This window comes from Symphalangus syndactylus, chromosome 1 (genome assembly GCF_028878055.3).
Source record: "Symphalangus syndactylus isolate Jambi chromosome 1, NHGRI_mSymSyn1-v2.1_pri, whole genome shotgun sequence".
In the NCBI taxonomy this organism is placed as follows: domain Eukaryota; kingdom Metazoa; phylum Chordata; class Mammalia; order Primates; family Hylobatidae; genus Symphalangus; species Symphalangus syndactylus.
Window position 1 is genome coordinate 159,480,986 of NC_072423.2, and position 19,933 is coordinate 159,500,918.

The window sequence follows — 19,933 nt, forward strand, 5'->3', positions numbered from 1 at the left end:
CATGCAATCTCTATCAAAATATCCCAGTGGCTTTTTTTTTTTCCATCCTGAAACTCATATGGAATCTCGAGAGACCTCACACAGCCAAAATCATCTTGAAAGGGAACAAAGTAGGAAGTTTCTCACTTCCTTATTTCGTAACTTGTGACAAAACTACAATAATCAAAATGGCGTTGTATTGAAACAGAGACAGTCATATAGACCAATGGAGCAGAATAGCAAATCCCCAAATAAACCCTTGCACATATGGGTCAAATGATTTTTGATGGTGCCAAGACCATTCAAGGGAGAAAGGACAGTCTTCTCCACAAATGGTGCTAGACAAGTGGACATCCACAGGAAGCTAGATCTACCTCACACCATATATAAAAATTATTTTATTATACTTTAGGTTTTAGGGTACATGTGCACAATGTGCAGGTTTGTTACATATGTATCCATGTGCCATGTTGATTTCCTGCACCCATTAACTCGTCATTTAGCATTAGGTATATCTCCTAATGCTGTCCCTCCCCCCTCCCCCAACCTCACAGCAGTCCCCGGAGTGTGATGTTCCCCTTCCTGTGTCCATGAGTTCTCATTGTTCAATTCCCACCTATGAGTGAGAACATGCAGTGTTTGGTTTTTTGTCCTTGCGATAGTTTACTGAGAATGATGTGTTCCAGTTTCATCCATGTCCCTACAAAGGACATGAACTCATCATTTTTTATGGCTGCATAGTATTCCATGGTGTATATGTGCCACATTTTCTTAATCCCGTCTATCGTTGTTGGACATTTGGGTTGGTTCCAACTCTTTGCTATTGTGAATAGTGCCGCAATAAACATACGTGTGCATGTGTCTTTATAGCAGCATGATTTATAGTCCTTTGGGTATATACCGAGTAATGGGATGGCTGGGTCAAATGGTATTTCTAGTTCTAGATCCCTGAGGAATTGCCACACTGACTTCCACAATGGTTGAACTAGTTTACAGTTCCACCAACAGTGCGAAAGTGTTCCTATTTCTCCACATCCTCTCCAGCACCTGTTGTTTCCTGATTTTTTAATGATGGCCATTCTAACTGGTATGAGATGGTATGTCACTGTGGTTTTGATTTGCATTTCTCTGATGGCCAGTGATGATGAGCATTTCTTCATGTGTTTTTTGGCTGCATAAATGTCTTCTTTTGAGAAGTGTCTGTTCATGTCCTCTGCCCACTTTTTGATGGGGTTCTTTGTTTTTTTCTTGTAAATTTGTTTGAGTTCATTGTAGATTCTGGATATTAGCCCTTTGTCAGATGAGTAGGTTGCAAAAATTTTCTCCCATTCTGTAGGTTGCCTGTTCACTCTGATGGTAGTTTCTTTTGCTGTGCAGAAGCTCTTTAGTTTAATGAGATCCCATTTGTCAATTTTGGCTTTTGTTGCCATTGCTTTTGGTGTTTTAGACATGAAGTCCTTGCCCACCCCTATGTCCTGAATGGTATTGCCTAGGTTTTCTTGTAGGATTTTAATGGTTTTAGGTCTAACATTTAAGTCTTTAATCCATCTTGAATTAATTTTTGTATAAGGTGTAAGGAAGGGATCCAGTTTCAGCTTTCTACATATGGCTAGCCAGTTTTCCCAGCACCATTTATTAAACAGGGAATCCTTTCCCCATTTCTTGTTTTTGTCAGGTTTGTTAAAGATCACATAGTTGTAGATATGTGGCATCATTCAGCAAAGTCTCAGGATACAAAATCAATGTACAAAAATCAGAAGCATTGTTGTACACCAATAACAGACAAACAGAGAGCCAAATCATGAGTGAACTCCCATTCACAATTGCTTCAAAGAGAATAAAATACCTAGGAATCCAACTTACAAGGGATGTGACGGACCTCTTCAAGGAGAACTACAAACCACTGCTCAATGAAATAAAAGAGGACACAAACAAATGGAAGAACATTCCATGCTCATGGGTTGGAAGAATCAGTATCGTGAAAATGGCCATAGTGCCCAAGGTAATTTATAGATTCAATGCCATCCCCATCAAGCTACCAATGACTTTCTTCACAGAATTGGAAAAAACTACTTTAAAGTTCATATGGAACCAAAAAAGAGCCCGCATCGCCAAGTCAATCCTAAGCCAAAAGAACAAAGCTGGAGGCATCATGCTACCTGACTTCAAACTATACTACAAGGCTACAGTAACCAAAACAGCATGGTACTGGTACCACAACAGAGAGACAGATCAATGGAACATAACAGAGCCCTCAGAAATGATGCCACATATATAAAAATTAAAATGGATCAAAGGCCTAAACTAAGAGCCAAAACTAAAACATTTAGGAGAAACATAAGGGAAAATTTTAACAACATTGGATTTGGCAGTGATTTCTTAGATATGACACCAGAGGCACAGGTAACTAAAAGAAAGAAACAACTTCTGTGCATCAAAGAACAAAACAGAGTGAAAGGCAATCCATGGAATGGGACAAAGTATTTTAAAATGATATGTTTGAAAAGGATGAATACCCAGAACATAAAGACTTCTTACAACTTAACAACAAAAACACACACCTGATTGAAAAATGGACAAAGAGCCCAAATAGACATTTCTCCAAAGAGGACATATAAACGGCCAACAAACAGATACTCAGCATCACTAGTCACTAGGGAAATGCAAATCAAAATCACAGCAGGATACCACTTCACGCTCATTAGGATGGCAATTATTAAAAACAGGTGTTGGCAAGGATGTGGCAAAACTGGAACCTTCAGTGGGAATGTAAAATGGTGCAGCCACCGTGGAAAACAGTTATGGCAGTTCCCTAAGAAATTAAACATAGAATTGCCCTATGATTGAAAGCAGAGGCTCAGATATTTGCACACCCATGTTTACAGCAGCAGTATTCACAATAGCTAAAAGGTGGAAGAAACTCAAGTGTCCATCAACAGATGAGTACACAAAATGTGGTCTATCCATAGAACAGAGTATCACTCAGCCTTAAAAAGAAATCCTGACACATGCTACAACTTGGATAAACCTTGAGGACATTATGCTAAGTGAAATAAGCCAGTCACAAAAGGACAAATCCCTTCTGATTCCACTCATACAAGGTCCCTACAGAAGTCAAATTCAAAGAGACAAAGTAGAACAGAGGCTGACAGGGGCTGGTGGATGGGGAATAGGGAGTTGGTGCTTAATGGGTACAGAGCTTCAGTTTTACAAGATGACAAAAGTTCATCTTGTAAAGTTGAACTTGTGGATACATGGTAGAGAAGGTTGCACAGTATGAATATATTTAATGCCACTAAAGATGGTAAATTTCATGTGTATTTTAACCTGTCAAATTCTTTTAAACGACACTAGAATTGACTACATAGGTTAGATAATAAAAACCAACATGCCTTCATCTGTGCAAGTTTCTCAAATGATTATCAAATAAAAATGAAATTTCCATGCAAACACGAGACAGTTAAGGTGTCTCTTCTATTTGACACAGATGCCCTCATTTTTTTGCTCTCCCTTACTTAAACAGGAAGAACAAGAGCATTTCAAAGGAACCCCATCCTCAGTGAACGCTGGTTATGGTCCAAGAGCTAGCCCAGGACCCCTGTGGCACCAGCAGTGCCTTCTCTCCCTTGCCCCTCCAGCTGGTGCTCTGGGCATCTCTGTTCTGTCACTCTGTGGATTTGAGCCAATGAGGATTGGAAGGGAGAGGACCAAGTACAAAAAGGACAACTAGGAGGGTTAACAGCCTCTCCTAGGCATTCACGTGAAAAGCAATGGCAGATCCACATGGCCTGTATTGGGGCAGGTGCCCTGGGGAGCAACTTCTTCATCTCACAGATGCTGAGGGCGAGAATGGCAGCAGCCTTGCACTGCCTGAGTTTAGAGAGCACTGCTGGGGGTGCATGTGCAGGTGCCACATTACCACCTAGAGCACACCGTCTCATGCTGTGAGGCAGGGCTTTTTAGGCACACAGTGACGCAGTTCCTGCTGAAATTCTGAAGGCTACACCTGAGCAGCTCCTACCAGCTCAGTGGCATTTAGCCCATGGGACGCGGGGGGACACTGCTTTCCAAAGTTGAGGGTCTGCTTCCTCTATGCAGAAACAAAAGGAAGGGACAAGGAGTGGGGCTTCAGTGAAGACAGAAGCAGCAATTCTGTTGAGATAGACATGGATGCAGGGTGGATGCTGGTGTCAGCCATCAGAGGGCCCCAGTGGCTGGTGCTGGTTAGTCATGTATGCAGGTCCTTCTTTTTCCTCCTACCTGATGCTAATCCCTTGGCTTTGCTGTTGGGTAGCATTTGATATTGCACTAGATAGGGACTAAAGGGAGGTGAGTGGTGTCCATCACATGCACACATCACAATGAAGACAGGGAGATTAAAAAGTCAAGTTTCATAAGGCAGGCTTGCTTCTGACTTTTTTCAGAAGGCAGCACCCCTTCCTTTTGATAATTCTGAAGATAAGCCTAACAGACTAGGTTTCACAGTCCATTTATCTACTAGGTTAGGCCTTCGCAATGAAAAGAAAAACCATTAAAAGGCATCTCTGGAGAAAATGGTCTTATCCTCTTACAGGGTAATTGAAGCCTCTCAGTGACTTCAAATCTTACATGGAGTTCTCTCAAACATTTAAAGAAGAATTAACAAGAAACCACCACAAACACTTCCAAAACATAGAAGAGGGAACACTTTCTAAGCTTATCCTATGAGATGGACACCAAAACCCAAGAGATCACAAGGTGGTGGGTGGCAGGTGGGATGGCGGGGTCTTGGAACCAATCCCTTGTGGATACAGAGGGCTGGCTGTTCCAGCACACCAAATCCAACAGCTAGGTATAAAAGGTATCATAAACCATGACTTAGTGGGCTTTGGCCCAAGAATGCAAGCTTGGTTCAAGATACAGAAATCAGTCAATGTAATAACAGCACATGATCTTATGAAGGCCAGAAACCACATTATCTTCTCAAGAGATGCAGAAAAAGCATTTGACAAAATCCACACCCTTTCATGATAAAAACAAACTAGGAATAGAAGGGAACCTCCCCAACCCAATAGAGGATATCTATGGAAAACCCAGGGTTAACATCATAGTTAACAGTGAGACTGAAAGCTTTCCCCTAAGATGAGGAACAAGACAAGGATGTTCACTCTTGCACTGCTATTCAACATTGTACTAGAGACTAGCCAGCAAAGTGGGGCAAGAAAGAATAAAGGACATCTAGACTGAGAGGAAGAAGTGAAACTGTCTATTCACAGATGACATGATTTTGTACATAGCATCAGGAATCTACAAAGGTGTTAACAGAGCTGATAAATCTTATATGAGAGTTTGGTTCTAAAAGCAGCATAAGGCAAAAAAATTGTTCACAGATGGTTAAATTTTTTCCATAAAGTAGACAGTTTCCTGTGTACAGCCCCGTACAGTACGCACACACAGTGCATACAGAGATCCTGTACATCATGCGGTAAACCATGACACGTACAACTCGGTCTGCTCCTGAGAGGCTACTGCATGGCTTTTCGATTTGTGTGTATTCCTAAATTAGGTGAGGAAAGTGACTTTTTGACTCAAAATAGGCAAAAAGAAATTGTAACTGGGTGTCAACAGACACCAGCCCGGAGTGAGCAGCGCAGACTGAGAACAGGTCCGAGAATGACTGGAGATTCTATCTTGAGAGTGTCTGGCATTGCCTTTCGCAGGAGCAATGGGTGAGTGAAACTTAGTGCCTGGCTTTAGGCTCTTGGTGTCCTCAATTATCTACTTCATTGCATTGAAGGCATCAAAATGTAATTTAATCTCACAGGAGTAGCATCCCTACTTTTGGAAGGCCCCCTCACAGAAACTGTATTCAAACATACCATTCCAATGTGGAGATTTATGATTTCTCTTCTCATCTCAGTGCCTCAAAATTGTCTTTATTCTGTCTTTATACCCTCCATTAACCTTTCAGTCTCTCCCCAGCAATGTAAGCCATCCCTGCTTACCTGCCCTGCTCCCACAGCTTGTCCCTCGAACGCACCTGCAGGAGGCTGTGACCCATGCAGTGGCAATGCGGCTAGCTGTGTCCACGGCCTGTGGAAATATGCCAGCCCAGCAGAACAGCTGGAATCCTACACTATTAATATGGTTATGTTTTCCAAGCAAGTACTGCTCAATTTATACAAGTTAAATGCACGTATGTGTGATTTGATAGCACAGCTGAGAACTATTATAACATCTAACAAATGACAGTAACAGTATATGACAAATTAGGGGAAAGAACCACAACTTCAAAAGGATAGTTTCCTTTTAAGAAGAAACTAATATGAAAAAAGACTAACATCCCCCACCAAAAAACAGGCAAATATCACATTAAGTAATTTACCAAAACAAGAAAAGCAAATGGATAATAAACATATGGAACTATTCAAGCTCACAATTTATCATACATCAAATTCTTCACTTATTAAAACAGCACCAACAGAAAAAGAAATACCTGTGCTTCAGGGATAATGGATATTCAGTGTACTTACTCCCTTTCCTAGATTAAAACAATTTCTTTTTTCAGCTGGACGCGGTGGCTCACGCCTGTAATCCCAGCACTTTGGGAGGCTGAGGCAGGTGGATTGCTTGAGCTCAGGAGTTTGAGACCAGCCTGGGCAACATGGTGAAACCCCATCTCTACTAAAAATACAAAAAAAACCGCTGAGCATGGTGGTATATGCCTGTGGTCCTGACTACTTGGGAGGGTGAGGTGGGAGGATCACTTGAGCCTGGGGGACAGAGGTTGCAGTGAGCTGAGATCATACCACTGCACTCCAGCCTGGATGACAGAGCAAGACCCTGTCTCAAAAACAAACTCCAAAAAAATTTCTTTTCATAAACAATCTAGAAATATATTTAAAAGCCTTAAAATATGTTTGACTCATGATGTTGGCTGTACTACTGGTTTATTCTAAGGAGACGGCCACACTGTTATGTGTGACGATGCTTATCACAGTTATTGATGCTAACAGCGAGACACTCAGGAACCCCAGTATGTTGTGATGATAAAGCCTGTTCCATCTGGGTGATTCTGTGGAGCTAATAAAAGCCAAGTTTCCAAATAACATTTAGGATATGGTTCTATGTTTCTAAAAAAGGCAGGGTGGGGGGGGGGGTTGTGAAATAACAGTGGTATACAGGACATTTATGGTTTTATGAAAAACATATATTCACAGAGGCCCCAGGTATTTGCATCGCCTCAGGAGAAACTATAATTTGATAAATAAATGCATTCTTGGCCATTTGTGTCAGTTCACAGAAGTGGGGCTGAAAAATCCAGAATCTTTTTTTAGTCCTATTTGTAACGCTATAAAAGTATACTTTTATTATGCTTAGACGAAAAAAAGTAGAAATGATTTGCTTGGGCTCCTTGACCCTATTCAAAAATGGAAATATACAACAATACATTTCTATCCTATGCCTGCTGAGGGGATTTTTCATATTCTTTTCGGCATGCACAATAATCTTTGGGTGGTGGGATTGATTTTCTAATTTTCTAAAATGGACATGCGTTATTTTAAAAACAAAGAAATATTGAAGGATTTAAATATCAAAATCACTAAACATTTCTCAGTAAGATGCAAAACTGATAAAGTTTAAATCAATAGATAAACATGATTTATTACTTTGTCTATTAAAGTAGTTTCAACACAATTGAAGTTTAGACTGCACTGGGCTGTTCCCATCACAGTCCAGGATTATGCACAGACCAGCCCCCACCCCCAGCAGGGGTACCCTGCCAGAACCTGTGCTGGATGCCTAGGAGCACAGAGACCACTGCCCGTTGTTGGGCTGCGTGTGCACAATTCATACCCCAATCCATAACCTCTAAGACAAGAATGGCTATCATTGCCCTGGGTTCACTTTCTATTCAATAGAGGACTCATTTGGGCACAGTCAATGTAGTAGTTAAAATGCATTTTGAGAAAAAATAAATATTCTGTACAATGTATTTACAAGGATCAACTGTTTTGTAACCCACCCCCAATTAGTATAAAATTGGGAAACTATAATTTGATAATTAAGAAGCATATTATTGGCCGTTAGTGTCAGGTCAACAAAGAACGTGGAGCTGACCACCTGAAATATTTTTGAACTATATATATATATATAGTATGCAAAATTTCACATTTTAATATGCTTAGAAGAAGAGTTTTTAAACAAGTAGAAATGATTTCCTTGGCCTCTGACTTTCGGATGATGAAAATGCAACCATGCACTCCCCGCTGTGCAGAAGGGCAGTTCTTCCCAGGCTTTCTGGAAGCAGGGGCCTCCCAGGAGCCTCCACCCACCTCACAGAACACTCACTATGAGCCCCGCACAGACAGCATGATTCACAATCTCCAGTAGGGATGGCAGGGGCAGCCCTTAAAACTTGAAGAGGTCGATGAAGTGCTGCGGAGACACAGGCGTGAAGCAGCTGTCAGGGTCGGCCGCGGTGCAGGGGTGTCCTGAGTCCTGTGGGGAGGTGGGAGATGGTTAGGAGGGGGCCCCACCACCAGCTACACTCTAGTGATGGTGGTTGAGGGGTCGTCAGCTGCTTGTTGACATGGACCCTGGGCCCCACCTCAGAGGTACATGGGAGATAACTTGGATGAGAATGATCAACACAAGGGCAGCCGCAGCCGATTCTACATAGAGGTTTCCCATGGAACTCCTGCTCAGGTAGGGCAAGAGACGGTGGCCCAGGTCAGCCCTCCAGTGCCGAATCTGGTAATGAGTCAGAGGAGCCAGCTGCTGACACCACCCTGCGCTGCCCCGGAATCTACAAGGCCACAGAAGAAACCACTGGGGACTTTCTGTCCTCTGGTCCCAGCCATTCCTTTGTCCTGTCCTCCTGTTCCTGGCTCACTTTGTTACACAGGGTTCCCTCCACCCGCCATTCATCCCTGAATCAGCCTGGGCTCCCTGCATAGGACAGGAGAGTGGGGACACACGGCCTCAGCCCCCGAGGCTCCTGCTTGCTCCAAAGGAGCCGGCCATGCTCACATACCTAAGGATCCAGAATTATATTTAATATGAGAAGTGACGACAGAAAAATTAATTTTGTGGATGAAGACTGGCAGAATCTTAGGAGGAACGTAGGTAAACGGGACCAGAGGCTCTGGGGTCAGTGCTGGGTCTCTCCATGGCATGCCCTGGCAGTGCTGCCAACCCAGGTGCTGTGTGGTGAAGCGTTTATGGGCACATCTAGCACCCTCCCTCAGCACTCAGGTGTTGTTCTGCAAAATATTTCATGAACATTCTCGTCCCTGCTGAGGTGATCAAAGTGGCCACTCAGCCCTGCTCAGGGTCCTCAGAAAGCTCAAGTCAGCGAGAGCTGGAATCGAGCCGGGCAGTGGCCAGGATGACGTGCATGAGATGCAGCATGATGCAACGTTTTCATCCTGAACATAGGATGTGTGGCAAGACAGGGAAGTACCTTGAATAGTAAAGCAAGATGGTAGTCCTTTGAGATCATGAAGAAAGAATCAGGAAGGAATGCAGTAAAGGGAGGGAAAAAAGGAAAAGTTAAGATTAGAAAGAGCCAGACTGCATCTAGGCATTCAGGTTTGATTCATATTATTTACGAAAATAACTAATAACATCAAGTAACTAAATTTGGACAGTACAAGTTTATTAAAAGTAAGCAAACAAGGTCTCATCAGATAACCCAAATTCCCAAACTACTTGAAGACAGTATTAAGACAACATATCTCTAACTTTAAGTCTTTCAAATTGGCAACTAATGAGGCTGCACTGCTAAATAACCTTTAAAATTATTCACTGAAAAAGAGATGCTATTTCCATGTGCAGTTTATATTAAAACTTTATAATAGATTTTTTTGGGGAAAGTTCTTTGTTCTTCCTTTAACATCGAAGTGTCTACTCTGTGCTTAATAGTGCACATTAAGTCAATTCCACACGTGCCCTTAAGCCAGCCTCCACCTGACACTTGCTTCTCCAGGCCAGTGGATGCCACTTTCCAACAAAGACCCAAGCGTCAGCGGCTGCCCTCCTGTGCTGTTCTCCCCCGCTGGTTCAGGCTGCTACTAGCAAAGCAGTTCCCCCGCCAAGACCAGGACCACGAGACCATGGAGACCTCATCTTCTATTCTGGCTCCAACTTTGCTCCTGATGTCCACACAGGACTGTGGGGTGAACGTCAGGTGTCCAGCCCTCTATTCCGGCAACTGATACACCAAGAAAAAACAGGACATAAAAATGCCAAACGCTCATCCTGGCTTCCCTGACCCAGCCAACAAGTGTACAGTTTTTAACTGAGGTTTTATACAGCCGGGAGATTTCGCCACCCCTCTCAGTGGACCCTCGCAGGGACATCGAAGTCAGTCTTTGGCGCCAGAGCTTAACTCAGCCCAGTTACTTACAGACTGTGTGGAAGGCTGACTAAGGCAGGTAGAAAAGTTAAAAAAGAACTCCAATATAGTAGAGCCAGAAGAAATGGGAAACCAGCTTGGGAGCAGATGAAGCGGCTCCACAGCACTGCTGACTGGAGAGCTCCAAGCTTATGTACTGTGGGAAATTAGATAAATACCAGATGCAGACCTGAGACAGATGCGCCATGGTGTCGGCTCATGACCAAGTCCCAGGGCCAGAATTTAGAGTCACCAACACCCAGTCTCATTTTCTTAATAGATTTGATATTACTTTCGCAGTCAACACAAACTACTGGGATGCTAAACAAACAAAAAACAAGCAGTGACCCTAACCCTAAGTGCCATTTTCTGAGCACCAGCTATGTGCCAGTTTCCAGGTGCAGGACTGCTGAACATTCACAGCATCTCTGTGTGGTGGGTCATGGCGTCAAACCAAGACCCTAGGAGGGGCAGCAGGCTCAGGAGACCCCGGAGGCAGGTCCAGGTCTGCCTGACTCCAATCTGGGCTTGGCCCACTAGGCCACTCACCTCTGGATAGCCACATTGAGCAAACCCACAGTGGAGGAGACGGAAGACTGGGCAAGAAGTACCCGACATCTTCAGGGGTTAAATTAGGAGGGATGGCTCTTTTTGAATACTTCCATGCATGGATTCAGAACTAAAAACATGGACTGCCTTCTAGAATGATATTCAGTGGGAGAAGCTGTGATGGGATCACTCACTGTAGCTGCAGTGAAGTGGACATCACAGCCTCCGGGGCAAGACATGAACCTCCCCGAACTAAAAGATGGGCAGCTGTCCTTGCTAGGAGAGACTTGTTCTCAATTTCCATGACATGATCAAGTATGATAACAAACTTCACTAAATACAAGAATGGCAAAGCAAATTCTTTTGGAAGGCTACATCATCTCTCAATTTAAAAAAATCAGAACTTACATATTTCAGGAAACTAAGGCAGCATATTCTTATATACATGGAGCACCTGTAATCCAAAAATCTGAGATGCTCCAAAATCCAAAACTTTTGAGCACTGACATGATGCCACAGTGGAAAACTACACATGTTAAGTACATAACACAAACTTTGTTTCATGCATAAAATTACTAAAACATTGTATGAAATTATCTTCAAGCTCTGTGTAAAGAAACAGATGAAAAAAATCTGAAAATTGAAACACTTCAAGTCCCAGGCATTTCAGATAAGGGAGACTTGATCTGTACTGCCCAACAATGTGGAAGCGAAGGAGTGTTTATTTCTTTGTTAGTTGCTCAGCAGACAGGGAGAGCTCCAATATTCATAAATATTGTTCTAAGAAAAATACTACCACATACAAAACTGAAAGCCTTCTATCCCTTCTATGAATGGTATTTTCACTATAAAAGTATCATTGCTTTTAATAGTTCTATACTACAAAACAATCTGCTCAGGAGAAAAAAGAAAAGTAACTTTTAGGAGAAGCACTAACTCAAATCAGTTACAAGTCACTCTTACTCTGTGACTGAAGACACAGCCACATGTTTTCAGTGTTAATATTTCAGAGAAGAACAGGTGTCAGTCCTAGAAGGAACTACACAGAAGGGGGGCCCTGTTCCCTCCAGGGTCAGGTGTGAAAGCTGGGTGAGAACCTGGGCTTCACTCAATTGGCCCCTTTCCTTCTGTCCACAAGCATCTGCCTGTGGCTTCTACTGCAGACAACTCACCCCTATACTGTGCTTTTTGTGCCCTATAACTGGGGAGAAAAGAATAGAATGAGGACTCTCTCCGGTATATCCATAATCTTACTGATGAACTGATTTGCTGACTTCACCAAGTTGAGAATAAACTGGAATCAAGATGTTCCCTGCTTTTGAGGAATAATATTCTACAAGACAGTTGTACTACTGCAAAAACACATAACACAACTTGCATCTTTTTAATTTCAGGAAAGAGAGAAGTCATACCAAAATATAAAATGATAAATCAGAAATAAAATCTCATATTCATGTATGATGCTGTTTACCTTTGATATACCAAATCAATCTATTAAAATAATAAAAGAAAAACACATCTTTACATTCTCTGCTCAACCATGGATTAATTTTTAAAGCCACACTTAGAATAAATGTAATTTGAAATGAAAAAATGAAAAGCAGTTGTCTCTTTCCAACAAGCTAGAGCTTGCCTTATGACCTGATAACAAATTTAGATAAATGTAAAGCAAAAGAAGTAATCACAATAGGGTTATGGTGTTTGTCAGGCAACAGCCTCATCTCCCTAGAGCTAGAGAAGGCAAGAGGCAGAGACAGCCCACTCTTGCAAGAGGCAGGGCCTCATCTAGACCAGGGACAGTCAGGGGGGCTCCCTCCACACAGCAGCCAGCAGCTCAGCAGGGTCACTCCAGGACCAGCTTATGCCTAGTTTCAACATTTTTTTTTTTCCCCACGGTGAAATCTCACAACATCAAACATGTTCAAACTCAAGGCAAACCATGGAAACATACTCCAGGGTGAAATAATATTAACGTGTTAAGAAAGAAGTGGATAATGGCCGGGTGCCATGGCTCACGCCTGTAATCCCAGCACTTTGGAAAGCTGGGGCAGATGGATTGCTTGAGCTTGGGAGTTTTGAGACCAGCCATGGGTAACATGGTGAAACCCTGTCTCTACCAAGAACAAACAAACAAAATCAGCTGGGCAAGGTGGCTTGCCCCTGTGGTCCCAGCTACTCAGGAGGCTGAGGCGGGAGAATCACCTGAGCCCAGAAGTTGGGGCTGAAGTGAGCCATAACTGCGCCACTGCACCCGTAACTGCCTGGGTGACAGAGCAAGACGCTGTTTCAAAAAAACAAACAAAAAAAGAAGTGAATTAGCTGGGCCTGGTAGCACCTGCTTGGAGTCCCAGCTACTTGAGAGGCAGGAGGTAGAGGCTGCAGTCAGCCATGATGACGCCACTGCACTCCAGCCTGGGTGACAGAGCAAGACCCTATCTCAAAAAATAAAAAAGAAAAAAAAGAAATAAGCAGTTACCTCTCTGACTGTGAAAAACATTCTTTTCAGACACACAATCTGGATGGTGAGAACAGGAAGTAACTGGAGGAAGGGATGAGACTTCCAGATAAGTAACGACAGTCTTGTTAAGTTCTGATCATATGAAGGAGAAAAATGCAGATTTTAAAATCTGGGACTTCTCTATGGACGCTTTTTTTCTAAGAATGTGGGTTTGATAAATGAAGCCTAAGCTGGTCCTGGCCCTGCAGAGACGGTGGGGACATAAAGGGCAGAGGGCTAAGTCTGGGGAAACTTGAGGAAGGTGCACTTGTCCGCAGATGGGCAGAGGGGTCACACTGCAGCCTTCAACCTCAGGCTGGGGGTCAGGGAACCTGGAGCTGCTGCCAAGAAAGGCCACTGGCTGCAATCCACCTGCAATGCCCTCCTACATGCTAACTTCTGCAAAAAGGAGAAGCATTTTGGTTTTCAGCATTTCTGGATTAAGCTACACGTTGAATGAACATCTGTTCCCCTACCCCAATATTTGGTCAAATATATCTCCTTAACTTACTTATAACAAACAGTATTTTCCACTTTTTAGTCTTATACTTAAAATATAGGTGATTAGATTGCTTCACCAAAATTTAATACCAAAATTCCAAGAGTGTATTTAAATCAGTACCTTCCAAAAGAGAATGCTGCAGTGCCGACAGAAATGCAGCGTGTCTCCGTACTGCTCCTTCGCTGGGTAATGTTTCTGAAGTGCAAAGTACATCAACTTCCATTCAATATGACCTTTTTCTGAAAGGATCAAATGTCTACAAAACTAAACAAACAAAACTCCATTCAGAATCAGCGTAAGATGACTTTCAAAGCATAATATTAGGTGTAAAACTTTTTCATTTTATTTTAGTTTTTTATTTCTTTTTTTAACTTCAATAGCTTTAGGGGTACAAGTGGGTTTTGGTTACCAGGATGAACGGTACAGTGCTGAAGTGTGGGATTTGTGTGCTCACATCACTGGATAAGTACGCACTGACCCAACATGTAGTGTTTCATCCCTCACCTTTCTCCTACCCTTCCCTCTTCTGAGTCTCCAATGTGTATTATACCGCTCTGAATGCCTTTGTGTACCCATGGCTTAGCTCCCACTTATAAGTGAGAACATACGGTATTTGGTTTTCCATTCCTAAGTTATTTTACTTAGAATAATGGCCTCCAGTTCTATCTGAAATTATTTTTCAAAGGCAGTGTAGTACATAAAACAATTATTGAAATTAAACTCACTTGGGTTAAATCAATAAGTGAGAAATCAAATAAATTGTATTTTGCCTGTATAATGGAATACAAAGCAGCTGTTAAACAGACTTAAATACTCCAATCCAGAATAATGTCCATAATGTATTATTAAATTAAAATAAGCTACACACATCATATGTGATAACAGACTTATATCTAGAATAGATAAAGAACAGTTACAACTCAATAATAAAATGACAAATAACCCAATTTAAAAAATGGGCAAAGGACGTGCAAAGACATTTATCTAAAAAAGTCTCAGAAACGGATGATAACCTCATGAAAAGATGCTCTAGAATCCAGTCATCAGGCAAATGGAATGAGACCCACTTCATGCCCACTAGAATGGCTTTAATCAAAAAGTGAAATAATGAGAAGCATTGGGGAGGGGTGGAGAATCAAGAGACCTCACACACGGCTGGGGGAATGTGAGATGGTGCAGCCACTTTGCACAACAGTCTGGCAATTCCTCAAAAAGTTAAACAGAATCCACTATATGACTCAGCCATTCTACTCCTAGGTTTATAACCAAGAGAAATGAAAACATGCATCTTCACACAAACTTGAACATGTTCATGGCAGCATTATTTGTAAAAGCCAAAACTTTTGGCCGGGCGCAGTGGCTCACACCTGTAATCCCAGCACTTTGGGAGGCTGAGGCGGGTGGATCATGAGGTCAGGAGATCGAGACCATCCTGGCTAACACGGTGAAACCCCGTCTCTATTAAAAATACAAAAAATTAGCCGGGCGAGGTGGCGGGCGCCTGTAGTCCCAGCTACGCGGGAGGCTGAGGCAGGAGAATGGCGAGAACCCCGGGGGGCGGAGCCTGCAGTGAGCCAAGATGGCGCCACTGCACTCCAGCCTGGGTGAAAGAGTGAGAGTCCTCAAAACAAAACAAAAAAAAAAAGCCACAAACTTTTATCAAACAAACTAAATGTCAACCAACTGATGAATGGATAAACAAAAAGTGGATATACATAGAGTGGGATATTATTCAGTCTTGAATGAAGCTCTGATTTATTCTACAACATGCAGCCATAAGGACATCATGCAACCGGTAAGAAGCCAGTCACAAGACGACAAATGCCATAGTATTACACATCCAGAACAGGGAAACACAGAGACAGAAAGTCCATTAGGGGTTGCTTGGGGCTGGGAATGGCAGCCGAAGGGCATGTTTTGTTTTGTTTTGTTTTTCCTGAGGTGATGCTGATGTTTTAGCTGTGTCCCCTGCCAAATCTTGAATTGTAGTTCCCATAATTCCCATGTGCCGTGGGAGGGACCTGGTGGGAGGTAAATGAATCATGGGGGCAGATCTTTCCCGTGCTGTTCTTGTGATAGTAAGTCTCACAAGATCTGATGGTTTTATAAAGGGCAGTTACCCTGCACATGCTCTCTTGCCTGCTGCCATGTAAGATGTGACTTTGCTCCTCCTTTGTCTTCCACCAGGATTGTGAGGCCTCCCCGGCCACACATTAAACCTCTTTTTCTTTAAAAATTACCCAGTCTCGGGTATGTCTTTTATTGGCAGTGGAGAATGGACTGATACAGATGCCAATATCATAACATCGACTGTAGTGATGGCTGCATAAAGAGTGGAGGGTATCTTAATAAAGGTGTTACCAAAAACATCAGTATTACAGAGTGACTTTCAGTTACAGTTTTGAAAATGACCAGTGCACAGCTAGAGAAATTAATGTGTATGTTTGAGTGTATATAAAGCCTCAAACAAAAAACAAAATGCATGGGCTAAAGGAGTAACAGGGCTGCCTTGTGGGGGGCACCTTTAACTTGTTTGTACAACACTGTACTGGTTACTAGTCTTTAGGGCTGTTGCTGCAATGAGCATGTTTTACTTTTCAAAGCTAAAAACAATCACTTGTATAACATACTCATACTTCATTCATGGCTTTTGAGGACTCTGGAAATTATCATGGAGTCAATGAGGAAATCTTTTTTTTTTTTCTTAAATTTTTTTATTTTTTTTTGAGACGGAGTCTCACTCAGTCGCCCAGGCTGAAGCGCAGTGGCACAATCTTGGCTCACTGCAAGCTCCGCCTCCCGGGTTCATGCCATTCTCCCGCCTCAGCCTCCCCAGTAGCTGGGACTACAGGCCGCCACTATGCCCGGCTAATTTTTTTTTTTGTATTTTTAGTAGAGACGGGGTTTCACCATGGTCTCGATCTCCTGACCTCGTGATCCGCCCGCCTCGGCTTCCCAAAGTACTAGGATTACAGGCATGAGCCACTGCGCCCGGCCAGAAATCTCGTTTCTAATAAAATTTGCAAAGAAGACTACTTGCAAAATAAAAAGTAGTTATCAGACTGCTCATATTTAATATTAATTTCTGTGTCCTCCAGGCAGGCACTGTTACAACGTTAGTTCCTAGAGACTAAAAACAACCGTTTGTTGTCTCATTCCTGCTTCTCACTGACTCTGTGTGACACCAGTGTTCATGGGGAGAATCCCCTCCCATGGTTTTCCTCCTAAATAACCATCTATGATTTTTCCCAACTCAAATGCAACATCCCACCAGATGCTCCAGTCAAGAGCATTTGGCTGACTTTTCCTTCCATACTGTCTTGAACCAGTCCAGTTTTCTCAGGTATCTAGTTTTTACTTTGAGGATGCTTCCTTATCTACGCTTTCTCATAAAAGCTATTTCTAATATGCTTTTTTTTTTCAGGGTCTTAATGTTAGTTACTGAGGCTTGAAGAACAGATCATTATTTTCTGATGCTGTGTTTTTATGATTAAGAAAATGTGTGCAAATGAGATGCACCTGCAGGTGCTAATTGCAACTTAACTATTCTAGGATATTGGTGCAGTAGAGACATTTAACTTATTTAAAGCAACTCTTTTAAGAATGGCAATGACCACAGAAATGGCCAAAAGACGTCCTTAAGTATGTTTACGGTCTAGATGTATAAACACCTGCCAGGTACTCTCATTAACGCCTTTTGGGAACAGCTCGGGCCTGCACGTGATAGGGAGTGTCCCAGGGCAAACTGGGAGGCAGAGGGCTCATCCCAGGTGACCTTCATTTACCTCTTTTCCTAGGATCTAAATCCTCCCCAGAAAATTCTATCCACCCCCTCCCCCATGCCCAGTGCTGACTTAAAATTCAATCTACTGTTCTCCTACTCAAATTAATATTGGAATTCTTCTGCTTCTCCCGAACAAGTCCACTTGAGACAGTCTTCCCCAAGGCATCCATAACCTCTGCTCAGCTAAATCTCACAGGCTTTTCTTAGTCCTATTAATCTCTCTGTCCATGGCCTTGAGGGTCCAGCTCCTCCCAGGTTCTGGGGCACCTCATTCTATCACTCAGCATTGGGGTTGGTGCCCTCAGGCCCTGCCCAAGCTGATCCTGTTGCCTCCTGTCCTCTCCATATGCATCTATCTAGGCCCTAGCTCCACGTATCTCTCAGACACACTCCATGAGGCACACGTTCAGGCCAGCCCCTTCCTGTGGCAGCCCCCATCCCATCGGGGTCATCTTCTGATGTCTTCCCTGTTGCCCTTGTGCACTTCCTTGCCCATAACTCTTATTTTCCTAAGGCAGGATCCTGATGGATCCTCTTGTATCCACTCCAGCCTAGTCCTCAAACAAGAACAGAGGCTCTTCTGAAAGCTGCAATTCCATGTGCTTTGCTGGCTCCCTTGAGCTCACAGGAGACAGACAAGGATTCTTCGTGTAGCTTGGCCTCTGACGTGCTTCCTCACCATCCACCACTCAAACACACAGCACCCTTCCCATGCTAGGGTCCGGCTCTCTGCCTAGACCCTGTCGACTGCCCTGCATTCCAAGGGTAGACTATGCTGCTCATGAAAGGCACCCAGTCCCATCCTAGGTCTTCTAGGTGCGTGCTGACCACAGTTCAAATCCCACCCCGTAAGGAGCACAAGACGCCTCCCTCCAGCCACCTGCCTTCTCTGGCTGCGACAAGCCCTGTGCAGAGCAGGTGCCTTGGACATCTGTGGGATGATGAGGGGAACTCCCAGTTTCTGCAAAGGCCCAGGAACAGGGACCACAGGGTCTCATCATGGATGAGGAATGAGCAGACCACCCTGGAAAGGCCTCAAGGAGTGACAGCAGAACACACCTTGTGCTGCCCCACATGCACTCCCAAGTGTAGCAGGCAAGGCATAGGGGAGGCGCTGTGGACACTCAGGAGCGGCATCTACCGAGTGCTGAGAGCACTGAGGCACACAGAGGGCGCCTGACTTTTCAAGGATGTGCAGCTTGATCAAAAGCAGAACTGGAATCTGATTCATCAAATCAGGAGAAAAGGCAGTGAGCCAGGGATTCTATGCACCTCGTTATCAACAGGAGAGAAAAGAACTCAGTTCTTGCTTTGCTGTTCAGTTTTGGGTTATTTTTAGAATCATGGTTCTTTTTCAATATGAAAAATAAACCTTACATTCTACAGGAGAGAAACCACAGCAGTCTCAATAAATTCTGATTGTTCCTGGTTCTTTAAAAGTGGAAAATACTCAGCCATTCTTTCTCTCCAGGTGAGTTTATAGGGTGTGGCCCCCAGGCAGTCTACTAAACTCCCAGCCTGAGGGGAGACGGCTGCATCCCACTCACCTGCTTTTCAGCAAAATGGTACTGACATAGCTTCTTCCACAGCTGTCTGTCTTCACTGAGCATATACAACGTGGGGGTCACCTGGCCTAAGGTGATGATGTCCCATCCGTCTGAGAACCGGTATAGGATGTTGTTCAGCATGTGCAGAGGAAGGTCACTGAGGGTGAGGCCATTGTTCACTTGCTGAAAGGAAAACACAACAGCATCTCACTGAGAAGATGGCCAGTGTCTGTTCACATGGTAACTGAAGAGTCAAGCTGGAATGAATGCTGCAAAACATGGTAACACAAAAAGAGCTCTCCAGGTCATGCGTCGCAAGGTGTCAAGAGGCCTGCATCCACCACCCTGGGGAAGGCTGGAAGAAGAGAGCAAGAGAGGGCTGCACAGCAGGACGAACCAGGCTGTTCCTGGGTGAGGCCCTACTGCTGCACCTCCCCATGCGCCAGGTGTCCATCAGCATCAGGAGGTCAGCACCCCTCTACTGCATCGAGATGCACCTGGAGAAGGGTAGCGTCTGCGGATGTGGCGCTGCTGCCCAGATGAATTCAATGCACCATGAGGGCAACATGACACCTATCACCAGCAGGGGGCAGGGCCTGCGCCACACCACTGTCCGGGTGGCCTGGACAGCCCCTAGGCCTTGATTGGTCACAGCTGGTCACCCCAGTGATGAGGGAGGTTGACCACATCATCTGCA

General features: G+C 43.7%; 1 protein-coding gene across 15 annotated transcripts in view; it reads right to left on the bottom strand.

The window, feature by feature from the left end:
• FBXO25 (F-box protein 25) overlaps positions 1–19,933 on the bottom strand; it is a 96,001-nt gene that overhangs the window by 23,379 nt on the left and 52,689 nt on the right. For 4 of the 15 annotated variants that reach the window (XR_008659544.2, XR_010120564.1, XR_010120563.1 and 1 more), the window contains exons 8-11: positions 19,237–19,419; positions 14,026–14,169; positions 9,425–9,451; positions 8,311–8,460 (exon numbers count right to left, since the gene is read on the bottom strand). Coding sequence is in view for 6 of the 15 variants with exons in the window: in XM_055289608.2 (XP_055145583.2) it covers positions 8,371–8,460; positions 9,425–9,451; positions 14,026–14,169; positions 19,237–19,419 (444 nt within the window). In the remaining 9 variants the exon portion in view is untranslated. Of the gene's footprint in view, positions 1–6,365; positions 6,640–7,592; positions 8,461–9,424; positions 9,452–14,025; positions 14,170–19,236; positions 19,420–19,933 lie in introns of those variants that run through there. The other 11 variants (XM_055289608.2, XM_063638265.1, XM_063638274.1 and 8 more) reach the window with 6 other exon arrangements.